Source organism: Lycium barbarum, chromosome 12 (assembly GCF_019175385.1).
Source record: "Lycium barbarum isolate Lr01 chromosome 12, ASM1917538v2, whole genome shotgun sequence".
NCBI lineage: Eukaryota > Viridiplantae > Streptophyta > Magnoliopsida > Solanales > Solanaceae > Lycium > Lycium barbarum.
In genome coordinates this window covers 89,374,347-89,390,505 of record NC_083348.1, presented here as the reverse complement: position 1 = coordinate 89,390,505, position 16,159 = coordinate 89,374,347, and the positions used below count along the sequence as shown (strand labels likewise).

At 34.1% G+C, this 16,159-nt stretch overlaps 2 protein-coding genes across 2 annotated transcripts; one reads left to right on the top strand and one right to left on the bottom strand.

Annotated features, from left to right (window-relative positions):
• Positions 1-881: 881 nt before the first annotated feature.
• Positions 882-1,682, top strand: LOC132621575 (uncharacterized). The gene is made up of 2 exons (XM_060335901.1): positions 882-1,043; positions 1,175-1,682. The coding sequence occupies exons 1-2, from the start codon at positions 897-899 to the stop codon at positions 1,436-1,438; spliced, it is 411 nt and encodes a 136-aa protein (XP_060191884.1). The 5' UTR covers positions 882-896; the 3' UTR covers positions 1,439-1,682.
• Positions 1,683-2,029: 347 nt separating this feature from the next.
• LOC132621576 (autophagy-related protein 8C-like) lies at positions 2,030-4,888 on the bottom strand. The gene is made up of 6 exons (XM_060335902.1): positions 4,554-4,888; positions 4,364-4,426; positions 3,460-3,515; positions 3,315-3,367; positions 2,377-2,495; positions 2,030-2,303 (listed from the first exon to the last, which is right to left on the bottom strand). Exons 2-6 carry the CDS (start codon positions 4,398-4,400, stop codon positions 2,197-2,199), a joined length of 372 nt encoding a protein of 123 aa, XP_060191885.1. The 5' UTR covers positions 4,401-4,426; positions 4,554-4,888; the 3' UTR covers positions 2,030-2,196.
• Positions 4,889-16,159: the final 11,271 nt, after the last annotated feature.

Sequence of the window (16,159 nt, the reverse complement as noted above, 5' to 3'; positions counted from 1 at the left end):
CATCCTTGGATCAATGAAATAGTTGAATTAGCTAAGATGCAAGAAGCAACCTCACGTTGGAGAGCTTTTAGATCCCGCCCTAAAACGCCAATTCCCCTAGAGTTCCGAAGTGATTCTCATTCAATTATAGGATTGTATAATAATACACAGTCAACACTTCAAATTGATAGAAAAGAAATATGCATATACGGATGTACAAAAAACGTTCATACACTACTGTTGTTTTCCCTGATCCAAGAAGATGTATCCACCTATGCCTAGCCCCTATACACATGACTCTCAACCATTAGTAGTGGAGCCAAGAGTTTATATGAAAAGATTCAAAAAATACCCATGTGTGTGAATTTAAACAATTTTTGCACCCTTTTTTTTTTTTTTATTAGAATTTCCTTTATGTTATGGGGGATTCATTAGTTTTTATATAACTAAAAGAATTATCTTTCCCTGTGCTTATAAGCACAGCATAACTTTTCAACAAAGGAAATTCAATTGAAACCCACCTTTCTTCCACTTAGCTCCGTTCCTGATCAGCATGCACCATTTTAAGCATGTGGGAGAATGTAGCTAAGAGTGTACATTCAAACACACACGCTATCCAAATCACATATTGAATTCTGCCAATATGATTTCTGTTTTAACACCATCACATCAATCCAAAACTTTGTTACTCCCTTGAGATGTGGAAGCACTGAAGCAAGCATGAGTGGCGGTGGGGTTGGGCAGAGGACAACAATTTTGTAGCAAGTGCTTGTCATATGAGGAAAAGCCAAAGCACCAGTCTTACTTTTGGTTAACTAAATCCTTCCACTAATTTCTACTTTTATACACAACCATTCACAAGGTAGATAGGTGATAATAGAGAACCTTTAGTCCCTTTCTAAAAGTGTATACTAATAATGCAATGCCCAAAAATGTTTACTTCAAGAGAAAGTAATCTTATGAGTTGCCAACTCTTCTATAAAAGGAACACACATGTTAAAGAGCCAGCCTATTTCATTAGTTCCACTAGTTCAGAAATTCTACAAATTACAAGCTCTAATAAGGTAAAATCCTCAAAACCCCTTCTCTGTTTTCTCTTTGTTCTTTGCAGAAACACCTTATCTCGTTCACAATTCAATTTGGCTTAGAGTTTCTTGATTGTTGGTTAATCAATTGAAACTTTTGTTGATTGAAGAAAGGATTTATGGCTAGTGATGGACTGAGTTGGGCGGATCAATGGGGTGCAGGAGGGATAGGTGCCATGGATGAAGATGACAGCTATTATAAGAGCAGCAAAGAAAATGGAAACAAGAAGAAAGCTAGTTCATCATCATCAGAAGGAATTGGCAAAGTCAAAGCAGTGGCAGTGGCTGGTGCACAGAAGGTGAAAAATGGCCCTTCCATGTTCATCAAATGGGTTAGGAGCAAATCCCAAAAGAAAAACTCCCCCATTTCATGAAATAGAAAAAGATAAAAGATGGCCTTCTAAAAAGGATTTCAGATCAAACATGCCTATTTTAGGGGCCTCTTAGATCAACTCTTGTTTCATTCCTAAGAAGTACACAGTCTCTACTTGCTTTATTACTGTACTTTTGGCATACTCTGTGCCTTCTCTTTAGCTTCTGCCACGGGCTGTTCGTGTATAAGATATGTACACATTCGGGTTACTTATAAGGTAATTGCAGATTAAGTCTCTCTAATAAGGGTTAACCGGTATCCTAATAAGAATTGTAAGTAACAATTATTACAAGTTAAGCGATACATGCTGTATAAATGTATAACTTAATCCTAGAGTAATATGCAATATTCGACACAGAAGCAGCAGCTTAGGAGTATACAAGCGCGCTTGTGCGCGATGGACAAATATTTAAGTATAACCAAGTCTAATTTATCAAGGTATTAATTGCTGGCAAACACCACACTTAAACTATAGGCTTTTCTTCCAAATCAACATTAAGTACTAAAAATTAGTGAAGTTTCAAATGGGGCGATGACTGGTAGGGGTTCATAAACATTAAAGGAAAAAGTAATTAGTTATAACAAGATTAACTTAGATGAAAGAGACTATAGCATAAGATATCAAGAGTTATCATTTGTACATTATAAGGGAATTCTGAAGAGGACCATAAATTTGATGTATAAGTTAAACGAAAACAAACGACTACAATCAGCAATCCACGATGAGATCAAAGAAATGGCAGATTTACAATTGAGATATTAATTTCCAAGCTCAACGAACCCAAATGTGTTTTCGCCACTGTATGTCATGTAGAGAAATCCATCTTCATCCTTATTTTCCTCATAAATTGCAGACATCAGGGCAGCTGCAATGAAAGAAGACGTCATTATAAAACAATCTTAAGAAGTAAAAAAGACCTACACAATCTCTCTGCTTACCCGTAGGAGGCAAAGTGTTCTTAACGAAGACAAAGATGGCTTTCTCAGCACCGAGTTTGATCCTCTTCCGCACCACATAAACAAACTGGCCAACAGTCAAATCAGCTGGGACGAGGTATCTGCATCACAAGTTAAGATAACTGAGCATTACTAGAGCAGCTACCACAATTCAACTTTATCCACTTGTGGGTAAGATCCATAAGCGACAACAACAGTACTGGATGCTGCCAATATTTTACTACTAATGAACACTTGACATGTCACTTGAACATCAGCTGACTGCGCTTAGTTACACGGATGTTTCATCCGAATGATCATAGGTCCATTCTCGCCAATTCACTACATTAAACTGAGCTTAATAGCCCTTTCTCCACGCAATCTAATTCTCCATGGAAAGAAAGAGAGCACGTGTATTCAAGAACAACACGTTAGTTGAAATTTGAATTTATCAACACAGCATAGCATTCCCCATCAACCTTCCTGGCCAATTCTCCTGTTGGTAAGAAAAACGCTCTCAACCACCCCCCCACCACACACACACTCCAATCTGATTAAATGGTATGAACGATGAATATTAACACAACTTGAGAAGCTTGCAGCATTCATAAAGTATAAGCACCCCCAACTTCCCATGATAATATTCTTATCTCAAACTATAAGGTACAAACATGAAACACCAAAAACATTCATATTACTAGCTATGCTAAAACCAAAGATTTGATCTAGAAATTGGGTAAGTAGACATTCTTGTACCCCGACATCATACGAAAGGGAAAAAAGAATGCAAGAATGCAACTTACCTGTAGCACATACCAAAACACAATCAATATAGTAGGATTCTGTAGATTTAATTACCTCAGGGTAGACTAATACAAACACTTGATTCTGAAAATTAAATTTCCATAAGATCTAGGTAAAAAAGGAAAGTAGCGACTTACTTCTTCTTATCAATGTCAGGGACATCACTTCTCTCTGCCTTCTCAACAATCACCTGAAATAGGACACGTGAATGTCAGGAGAAGCTACTAAGAGTATTAGGTGTGACTTAATGCCAAGAATTTCTTCAGATAATAATGATCATACCGGAATTCGATCAGGATACTTCTCTCGGATGCGAGAAGATTCTGACTGCCTCCTCTCTATAAAAAAAACAAAATTTTGCAATCATCAGAATTTACACCTCAATACTAGCTTTCTTGTTTGATTTTTTCAAGAGAATGGTATATGGTCTGCACAATAAGAAAAGATGATACACTATCTCTTCTCAGAGAGCTAACCTCAAGTCATAAACTTGTTACTAATTCCATAGAGTACATAAATTTTTTGACCAAAAAGTAACAAAAGAACCGTATGTTTTTTCTTATTTAAGTATCAACATATTGCGCACTTGGATAAAAAACTAAAAGCCAATCATACAAACTCTAACATGAGAATAGCATACTGTTGTTTTAAGAGAGCAATCTCAAGACAAAATTTGGAGACTCAATGCCACGAAAGAACACTCAGAATGTATTTTTTCGACTCAAAATTCTCAAAGCAGATATGACCATATTAAGGTAGACTAAAAACAGAACAGAGACCAATATAACACGAACACATCTTCAATTCCAAGATTTTTCCGATAAGGTCATTAAACTGTAAAACACACCCATATGCATGCAAACGATTCAAGTCTCATTGTTGCCACACCATATACTGAATTTAATCAGTTAACAAACCTAAAAAAGGACCATAAGAATTTAATAGCATCGAAAAACTTGGATACAAGAGGGTAAATGCATAACAATCAGCAGAAACCCAAACCATATACCCGAAATTGTCAATATTAAGTTTTTCAACATGATTGAAACAACAAATACATGAACTAAGAGTCTATGATCATCTGAGAAACTTCAAGAAAGACATAATAAACAAGGATACATACACACAATCAAACAACTTGTAGTACAACAATAAAAAATCTGAATTAGAAAAAAATAAAGTTTACCCAAGGGGTGTTCAAGCTTGAAGGAACTTTTGGCCATGACAAGATTCAATCTTTGATCTCTACCTGCAAATTTCAGACAGCTAAACAACATCAAAATCCAAAGAAAATCCTTTCATACAATTTATATTTTAATGGAGTGATCGCGCACCAAAAAAAGCCAATCACACAAAAGGGTATCTTTAAAACTTACCAAAAAGAGAAGAAAATCGAGGGATTGTGATCAATTTGGTGTTTTTGTTTTTACAAAAAAGGTTGCAGCTTTTTAAGTAACAAGAAACGATGATTGTGAACAATAGCTCACTATTTAAAGGGAAAGATAGAAAGGTATTTTCCTTGGAAGAGGAAACTGCTTAGGTTTTATTACTACACGGAATCAAAGTTTAGATTCGCAAGGAAACTCCATTTACAAGTTCTTGTTTCTGTTTGGTGAGAATTTGTCGGAGCAACTGTACGACGTAGTAATAATGTCTTTAAGCATCAAAACGACATCGTTGCGTCTCTTTGGCTTTTGAGTAAGGCTATGGTTTGCTCATTTAAATGGGAGTACCTAACCTATTTCATTTACAATTCCCACACACAAAGTCAAAGTAAAGAATATGTAAATTGTATGTATTTACTTAAATAAATTCCTTCACAAATTATATAAAAGAGAAGTTTAATTTTTAAAGGCAATATATGGTGGCGACAATAGTATATTCTTTTTAATTGACTTATTCCAAAATCATTAATTAGATTATAGGTCTTAAATTAATTTGATCCATGAGTATGTACTACTCAAATCGAAACTTGGTGAGTCATATATCCATTCAGGTCTTAAATAGATGTTCGAATCAATTTATTCAAATTGATATAAGTCCAAATCAGCTCGTAAATGAATTTTACCAAAATTAGAGAGAAAAAAAGACAGAACAAATAATTTTGAATCTATTATATAATTTTTACTTGTAAAATTATTTCCGCAAAAAGCAAAGTATAGATAAAATTTAAAATAGGTAAATGAAAAAAAAAAAAAAAACAAGTTAGACAGATTGAGTTATAGTTTATTATTAATAGTTATATCCAAAAATAAAATGAAGAGTCCAACTAATGATTACACCCTATATTAAAAAAAATGGAGTGTCTTGGAACAACTTCTCTAAAATAATGCTATTAGTACTAATATACAATAACAAATTAAAAAATATAGAAAGGGAAAATTTTAGTAGCTCAATTAATTTAGCTATCTAAACTTAGGACCTTATCGGTGGAAATTCGATTTCTTACCGTGTAATTTCTTTCCATTTCCCTTCTCTTATGTATACTAAAGAAGAATTTAAGAAAGCATTGAAGATCATGACACGCCAGTTTGAATGTTTTTGCCTAAATTTTAGGATTTGTGATTTAAACGGGAATTTTATACCATATGATGGAAAAGGACTTCTAATTACAAAACATAATAACACTTTTCAAAAATAATAATTTAGCGAAATAAGAGGTATCCTTCGATTTTAGACTCACATATTAATCTCTCCCTACCACCACATCGTAACTTTAGCACTTCAATTGCCGACCTATCCTCCATCCCCTACTTCGGTTATCGTCATAACTCTGGTAATGGTCCAAATCTACACAACACCGACTTTATTCTCGTAATTCCGCCAGCAAAATCATCATTTTCTTTTCCTCTTTCCCATTCAACAACATCAGAGCAAATTGCTCACAATTTTTTGCCTTCAGCACCTCATCGGATGATGGCAATGTTGCAAATAACATATATTAATGGCGACAATTCCTTTGCTAGAGAACATATCTGTCCAGATCTAGAATGAAAATTCTTCTTCTTCTTCTTAACAATGAACGTGGTTTTTAATTATATTATTATGGTGGAATAGATAGTGGTTACTTAAAAGGTAAAATGAATGTATATCTGGTGTATATTGTATCCTATGTATCACATTATACATACAGTGATATACACATCATGTACAATAACACAAAAGTGTGTATACGTGTGTCAATGAATGTCACTGCACGCCATGCATTTGCTAAGTGTATACATTCACATACGCACGTCATTCGAAGATATACAAGTGTAGATCGAGAAAAGACGTTGTGGAAGCATGGGAGAGAATCCGCCAGAAAAAAGAAAAAAAAAAAAGAGAGGAGAAAGCTATGGAAGAGAAGCTCCGACGATTTTTCATCGGAGCAGTGGTGGGCTGGTGGCAACCAGCGACTGAGATGTGGACAATATATAGCTTTTATGGTTTGTGCGAAAGAGAAGACAAAATCACTAATTTTATATGGTACTTGTTGGAGGTTGCACATGTTTTATAAAATTATTATTGCTATATGAAATAATATTTTAGTTATGGTAAATATAAAATATGTTTGTATACACTTTAATCCCTATTTAAAAAGCGTTTAACTTGTATACTGTAGAAAAATATTTAGATTATCATCTTACTTAAAACCCTATTACAAATAATATTCCTAAAGCCAACATGACTCACTAACAAGTAAATTATGTTTAGTGACATGTCAAGTAAGTAAATTATAATGATAATATAAGAATTTACTTTATTATTAGAAAGTAAAAGTAGCACAGTGCATAAAGTTTTCCTCGTCTACACAAAATTCATAGAAGAGTCACCTTCCAAGAGGATGTAATGGTTTATTCTGACATGACACAAGCATGTAGGCAATTTTAGTGTTGCTTTAGTAATTGATTCCACATTGATAATTTTATTATTGTCCCAAAGTTTTCTTCCATTTACATTGTTAGTATATGATTTAAATCCATTCAATATTAGGTATACGGATTCGCGGGGAAAATAACTTAAATACATATTTCCGACTAATGAAAGATTCCCTAGAAGATATTGGCTTCCATTCTCCGGCTCTTCGCGACCAGTAAAGTTCAACCAAACGAAGAAGGGAAAAGAAAAAACAAGTAAACAACGTAAAAGGGCAAGGAAGGTACTGTATGAAACCAATTACATTAATTCCTTGGCTATGCCTACTAGTCTATTACTTAAATGTTGCTTATACCTAGATGGCTAGATCTTAAATAATTTAACTTAGTATTAAATTTTAGTTGAATTTTTGCCTCTAGCTATTTCGTATATATAGTTAGTTGCGACTACTTATGTAGCTGCTTAGTTAATCCCTTTATTTTATGAAAGCAGTTGAATTCATTATAATGCACATCAACTAGAAGTGACGGACATCAGACTTATAATCAACGGCATCACCATACATCCAGGGGCACAACGGGATAACTGAAATTTCTTAAGCCTTAATAAAAAATCTTGCGTTCAAATTTTGGAATGAAGAACTTTTGAGGCATGGTGGAATGGCTGGAATCTCTTCACCCTTAACCAATAACCTCAACTTTGAATTTGAAAGTAGAGAACCTTAATGTTGTAGGCTCCTTAGTAGGTCTACTAAGCATAAATCTAAATTAATAAGACTAGTAAATTTCGAAAACCAAAAGAGCCAACCTACAAAAAATAGGGCAACATCAACTTGCATCTCCACTGTGTATATGCAGAGCAAGGGACGTACAAATGGTCATGGATTTGTCATTTGAGCATTCAATGTTTTCTTCTCTGAAAGGAGAGGCAAAATGCTGTCAGGGTATTCACGTGAAAACCCACATTTAATTTAAACTTCTCCCAAAGGTAAAAGCTCTTTAATTCTTCGATCTTCATTTTAGACAATACCAGTACAATAAAAATTGACCTTTCTGCGAGCAATATTCTATACTAAGATAACACAAAATTAAAAAAACAAAAAACAAAAAACAAAAGAAGCTCAATAAAAGCTACAAAGGACAAAACATGTACATTTGCCACTTATGACTTCTAAGTTTATCTAGGGTTTACCTTTATCTTGTTTTAGGTTTAGATGTACCATACAATACATCTTGCATATAGTTGCTTTTTTTCTTACTTTTTGCCATTGTTTTTGCCCTAGAATTGTCGGTTTTTGCTCTCGTCATAAACGTCATCATAGTAATAGACACAATAGCAAGAAAAATTCAAATACTTAGGTGAAACAACCACCTCGAAAGTGGGCTAGTTAAAAGTTTGAAATTCAATAATAAATAAATTAGGTGTCCTAGTATTGATTCTTGAAATGCCATTTTTCTAATTTTTTAAGTATAATAAATGCAAATGGAAAAGGCTACAGAATTGCTTCGCTGAGCTTTTTCATCGTATCCTAGCTTTAGAGTAAACATACCAACCTCCTTTTTCTTGTTGGGTTGTTGGCAATATTCAATGCCTGTTCCTCCCACCTTCCCTTAGTCAAATCCCATATTTCCCTCATCCCCCAGCTCAACCCCTTCCCACCTTTCACCCTGTGTATGGCTCGGACTCGCTTAAAATGTAATCATATTTATGTCGGCTCCTTAAAATTGTAGTGTACTATTTTTGAAAAATTCGACATACATTTGTCAACATTTTTAAAAATTCCAAGTAACATAATCCATGTAGTGGCTAATGTAGCACTAAAGCAACGGGTTCATAATGAATTCAATTTTTTTTATTTGAATCATATATGTCTATATGTGTGTGTGCAAGTAAAGTCAAACTATAAAGAAATAAACATACGGGAAAGTTAAGAAGATTCAATATGTAGTACACATAAATACAATTATTTTTTTTACCTATTACACGGTGTAAGTTTTCAGCCTAAGGGGTGTAACCCCTTAGATAAGAGGGGCTCCGTCACTATGTGTGTGGAAATTTACTTAAAATTGTAATAAATATTTCATTTGACTACATAATATTATTAATACAATATATTTAGTGGGTTAAAAGTTGTAAAGATGGACCTCATTAAATTAAAATTCTAGATTTATAGTCAGGGCCTCCCACCCCTAGTCCCCTATACATCATATTATTCATTTATAAGGGGCCGGGGTTCATGAAAGGAGATATATAGAAGAACCATAACAGGGCATAATATTCTTTATTACAACTAAGATATGCCAACTACTGCCCTACTACTGTATTTATTCTGTATCCTGAAGATTCCTATTTGTCTATCTATATATCCCATCCTTTTCAGTTTCCTCCTCCTTCCTCCAGCTTATTAAAATCTGCAGTCTATTAGTGCGCGTGTGTGTAATTCTTAGCTTCGATATCATGGTAAGATTTTATTTGTTCTTATATGAAAAATGCATACGAGATATTGGTGCGGTTCAATTAGAAAGCGGAGTTCTCTGTTTTTAGAACTTTGTTATTTGATTGAGCCGTGCCAATATCACGTATTAGTATCTCTCTGCGTGAATATCAGTTTCATTTTCTCTTGATTTTGTCGACTTGTGTCCCGATCTCTTTAGTTTCTAACTAAATTTTGAAGCTTGTTATCCAGCCTCCCCTAACCCCATTCTCTATATATATGCACTGATAGCATAGATAATTTTTTGCACTATCAGTGTATTTTGATTTTTTATAAAAGATTGCTTCTTTTTTCTAAAAAAAAAAAAAGTTACCGATTAATGGTTGTGTAAAGAATTACCTGCAATTGCTTTTTAAGTGACCTGATGCACTTAGTGCAGTTAACTTATAGTCATAATATCCTTGTCTATTTTGGAATATCTCAACAATTAAGATGACAAGGAATGCTGAGTTAGGAAATAACAAAATTTTCTTGCCTAAATTCCGGGAAAATTAAATAAAAGAAAAACTTTTGGAATGTCATCGAAGAAGAAATATTATCTTCATTGCTACATTTTTCTTGCGGGTATCTTTTTATTTTTTATTCGTAGACAACATATATTCATGCATTCATATGTATTCTTCGTGACAACTATCATGATTATAAACATTATCTTCATTGTTGTTTCTTCATCATAACTTGGATACTGGAATTTAATTGAACAAACAGTATATGTTGTTATTTATGTAATAGGTATAAATGCAAGTAGGGCATAAAAGATCGATGTTGTTGGAATTAAATGGTTTGGAGCTAAAAAGGTAGACTGCTTTTGACAAAAGAAGCGTTGAGTAGGTGAAAGATTTATGATTATATGTTTTCTTGACCTCATTATTAAAGTCATTTGTCAAAGTTGCAATATTAATCGTACATTACAATCAGGTTTTTTTCTTAGTGTGGGGGTAGTAATAAATAGTTGATCAACTTGACAAAAATAGCAATGAAAGTTGCTTCTTAGAAGCATTTTAGAATATCGGTTATGTTCTCTGACGATGCAAGAAAGAAAAAACTTTGGAACATGCATTATTTTTATCAGTTATTATTTTAATGCATTTTTTATAAATTATAATCAAATGGTAAGCACAGTCCATCTCCAACTCGAAAACTGTGGGTTCGAGTCACCAAGAGAGAGAAAAAAAAAAACTCCTGGGCGGAGGGATTAAGAAAAAAAAAACCATATACAGTGAAGATCGCCAGCTCAATTGATCAGGAGGATTTTGCAGCAGCTGCACTTGTTCTATGTTGAAACTTAATCGTCCACTGAAGTGCATCATATGAGATGTGACCATATTTGAAGGAACCGAAATGATGAATAAGAATACGGACCGAAAAGAGGTGTCACGTCACCTTATTTATATATATCTATAAGATCATTGCTTTTCGTCTTCCTTTACGTCGCGCACTTATCGTTCATTTTTTGCGCAGATTGGCCGTTAAAGGCGCTGGTCTTTAATTTTTACCCCTCAAATTGCTGGTTTTTAATTTTTATCCTTCGTCTAAAAAGTAGCCGAAAATAGCACGAGGTTTTAGGTTCGAATCCAAGCTAAGTTAAAAAAAAAAAATCGCAAGGCAAGGTTCCACGAAAAAGTTAGGCCTTATAGAGCCTAACTTAGTTATGTCGTAGTTCCAAGTTAGGCCTTATATAAGGCATAAATTCTATAGTTCTAAGTTATGCCTAAGACAAAAGTTATGCTGGACAAGGGGTATATGGAAATTGTGCCTTGCCTAATAGGCTTAATTTCCTACGAAATTTTGTCTCGTGAAATTTTAGTTTTTATACTCTACTAGTAAATATATCCGCGCTTCGCGCGGTTGAAATATATTTTCTTTTACAAATATTAAAAATTTAGCGGAAGAATAAGGAAAATTACAATAAAAACTATTGTAAATAAGTAAGAATAAAGGTATAATTCCTACTATATCTACATTTAGTTTATAACATTATTTCTATCAAGGTAATGAATTTTTACAATATAAATGATCAAAAAGTAAAACTAAAATGGTAATAAGCATGAAGTTGTAAATTTACTGAAAAAGAAAGAAATAAATATGGAGTAAACGAAAAAGGAGAATAACACATATCATTCGTTTGTTAGCCTCGAACCTCTCTCTTAGAACTTCAACAGTTCAACTTGATACAAAAATAAATAAAATTAAAATTTAAAAAGATTATATTAACCCCAAGGATAAATTAAAAAATAATCAAAATTACATGCCGATTACAAAACGAAAAAGAAAAATAAAGGTATATTATAAAAATAGTACTACTCTAGTAATGACTAAAGCTACATTTTGTATTATCATTCATAAGAAAATAGCATTTTCACCCTTTGGATCATCGTTGGAGTCACAAAATTAGTACTTTGGCTAATAAAGAACGCTAAAAGAAAAAAAAGAAAAAAAAAAAAGAGAGAAGAGAATAAAGCAGGGTATAGAGGAAACTCACAAAAAAAAAAAAAAGGACAAATAGATTACATTCACTAATCAACATGTTGTATTCTCATGATGATTAAGAGCACAAAGACATTGAATAGAACGTAAATGAGAAAGTTTTCATAAAATGCTGCAAATTTAATTATTATTCGAAAGAACATAACACATGTTTGTTAGCCTCGAACCTTTCTTAGGGACTTGATAAGGTTATTGATACTCTGTTGCCTTGTTAGTTGTTATATGTAATATTTAATTTACATCTACCTTTAATGTCATTGCTATCGTGGGTATTTTCCTACTGAAAGCCCAAACCAGAATAATCATATATCAAGTTGTTATGTTGAAAAGTTTAATTTTGGGATCAGCATGCTATCTAGATAAATTAGTTTACCTTAGAGCACGAGAAAGTGAGAAACTCTCTAGTTTCAATATCATCCCCTGAAATGCTTCTTTCACCCTCAAACATTTAAAATTACATCTGATAACTTATGTAACCCTAAGATTAACGAAAAAATATTCTCATAGTTTAAGCAATCATAGCTTGATTAACATTATGGTTGATGGTTTTGATATATGTTGTAGAAGTCCCAGACTTCTTAACTGAAACATGAGTGTTTCTTCAAACTAATCTTACCACAACCTCGCCAATTGTACGTATATTTCACTACCCAAAATCAATGGAGTAATTCAAACACAAGCACCTCTGTCACGACCCAACCCCGTAGGCTGCGACTAGTGTCCGTGCTGGACACCCATACGTACCCAATAACCCAAATCAGCATATTAGTAGAATGTATCAATATAAAAGTCAGTTGGCGTTACTTGTTATCATAGATGAACAGATATAGCACGTGGAAGCCGATAAGGCTATCACAGATCATATTAACCCAAAACATATACAGAACCCACACAAGTATGTCTACAGACCTCTACAGATTATAACAGAATCATAAGACGGAACAGGGCCCCGTCATACCCCTAAATAGCATACATATATACAATAGCAGCAGACTGTACCAACATATAGGATCTGGACAAAAGAGCACTCCCAAAATAGCAGAATAGATGTCCTAGGCAGGCGGGTCAGCAATTCTGTCGTCTGTACCTGCGCGGCATGAAAACGCAGCCCCCGAAGGAAGGGGGTCAGTACGAAATATGTACTGAGTATGTAAAGCACGGAGCGTAGTAAACAAAGTCATAATCGAAGCAGAAGATACAGAAAATGAACTGAATATCCAGATTAGCAAAATGCTGATCATATAGCATAAATAGTATTCGCTGAAAACATATGTCGTACCTGGTCCCCTTACGGAACAAGATCATAACCGAAACAGAACTTACAGAGAAGTGAGTGTAACATCCGAAGTATCAAATGCATATTTTCAAAACATGAGGAGTGTGTACAGAAACATATACCATATCATATCCGACCCCTGCCAAGGGACTCGGCAAACAGAACGTGGCTACCCCCCGACGCTGGTGCCACAACACATAAGGAGCAGAATAGGGGATAACCCCGTAACATAACATATCATATGAGATGGCCATATCAGATCATATCATATCAGAATGTGTGTACATGGCACAACATACTCCACAACCCATGTACATATATACCTGCCCCCTCACATCGAGGCACGGCGAACAATGCAGTGGAATACGCTTGACAACATATCCTGGCTCGGGCTCAGTGTGGGAAACATTGAGGCATCCACGAATGGAGTAGTGAGAAACTAAATGCAATAAGAATACCTTATATATTTCCAGAGACTCAATGAGGCATATCAAATGACGAATCAAACCAATAAAATCGGACGGAAGCACAATAAGTGAATTTCGAATGTCATAATGGATTAGAGAAGCATAATGGAATATTTAAAACAAGTTTTATTTAGTAATTACAAGAGTAGTTAAAAACATTTCTTTAAAAAAACGCTCGAAGACAAGTCATAACCACTAAAAGGGTAAAATCGGAAATAGTGGGCCCACCTCGGGACAAACGAAGCGGTGGGCTCAAATTACGTATTTTAAGCTTATAAAGTCACCTACGGAGGTTCTGGGGATATTCCATAATTTTCTAGACAATTTGCGGAAGTTTGCACAATTCTTTCAATAAAGCATACTTATAGGGTTCAATTCCATTGAATGAAAAAGGGGTATTTTCAAATGCGGATTCCGATGAGCAGAATACTTTCCGAGCCTCAAATCCGATCCTAGTACACCTAGGACATGCCAAAAGAAGAATCGGGATAGCCTTACATACCTTGTATGCTCTTTACGCTTTTCCAAATTCAATTCCCGTTTCGCCCAAAATCTGCAATTGGTCACATTTACCAATTCTCAATTTCCAATCTTTTAGAACTTGAATCTTAACTTATACTTTTCTACAAAAATTTGGGCAGCATCTCCCCTATACATATAGCATCCCCGAGAATTTAACTCGGCCAAAACAATCAACAACAACCCAACAACAACACCAACAACAACAACAATCACTACAAAACACAATATAGTATAACTAGTCCTCTTTCCAACATAGTGCAATAACTTTCATTCCAACTTCACAATTCCAAACCAATCTCAATGTTTTCACATTCATTACTAATCAAGATCATTACAATATAATTCGGAAGCATTTCATATCATTTCTTCAAAATATTCACAAGATATACAAAATATACAAACTTTCCACCAAAACCATAATCCATCCAAAACTTCTAATCTTCAATCTACATATTCATAACATATTTCCATCTTCCAATTTCATCAACCATAATCATAATTTACATCTTAACAACTTCATTTTCACAATTACATAAATCTACCATAAAATCACAAAACTTCTCATAACAACTTAACAACCAATCTTTCATGCTATTATGGACTTACATCCCTCCAAATCCACCAACTAACATAATAATTCACATTTAGAACTTCACTTCCATAATTTCATAAAAACTACATTAAAATCACATAATTTCCTATAACCATTTTCAACAATTTTCCATACCAACTTGAACCCATTTCCTTCCATTTCCATTACAAGGCTTCAACAACACAATTAACATAACAAATAAAATTGGTTCATCCTTCTACACACATACATACCCACTTTGCAAACTTTCATATTTCCATAATTTCCACTCATTTCTACATACTACAACATAAACAAACCTTCATAACATAAGAAAAAGGAATTGATTCTTACCTTTTTCTACAAATTTCTTCACCTGAACAAGTTGTCAACTTGAAGAAATAAGTGCTCCTTCTTCCAAAACAACTACACCAAGTTGTAAAGGGACCTTGAATTAGTAGGAATTCAACAAGAAAATAATTTTAGAGGCAAGATTTTAAGGGGCTAGAATTCCATGGTCATGGCCAAACCCCCTACCTCTTTTGCTCTTGTTTGTGTTTTGTTCTTGGTTTCCAATTTTCTCTTGAATCTTCTATGAGTTAATGACTCATATATGGTCCTTTATATTAATTTGCCACATGGAAATTAACTAATTTTATGGGCTTGGACCAGGCATAGCCGGCCACCCTCTCACCTTGGGCCTAAATTTTTCTTTTCCTTTTTTTGGGCCAACTCGGTTGGTCCCGAGTTGGGCCTAGCCCACTGACCTTTCGACTTTAAAACGTTCATATCTCCTTGTACCGATGTCACCTGGGAACCCACGACCTATGGATGGAAAGCTAATTCAATTATATACAACTTCTATTTCTTGGTATTTTTCCAAATTCCAAACTTATAATACTGTTTTTGCCCCCCCAAAGTCAGGTCACCCGAAAACGTTTTCTTAAAAATATTCGTTTGGAGGACTTCCACTTTGATTTGGCCCAAGGGCCCTTCTTGAGTTGTGTTTAACTTCACATATGTGATTCATATAATTTTTCACATGTCCCAAAAAAAATCTTGACGTGTAGGCCCCACCTCAACTTACAATTAATCCGACGTTCAAAAATACGGGATGTAACAACCTCTGCGAAAATACAATTGAATAAATTAATTTTTTATGTTGAGCATCTTTCTGTTAAAATATCTTAAAAAAACAAAGAATGATTTTAAGAAAACAATGTTGAACGTGTTCATACAATAATTGCAGATCTCTTTGCCAAACGACGGTCTTCTTCATAACAAAAAATGATGACTAAGAAATATGA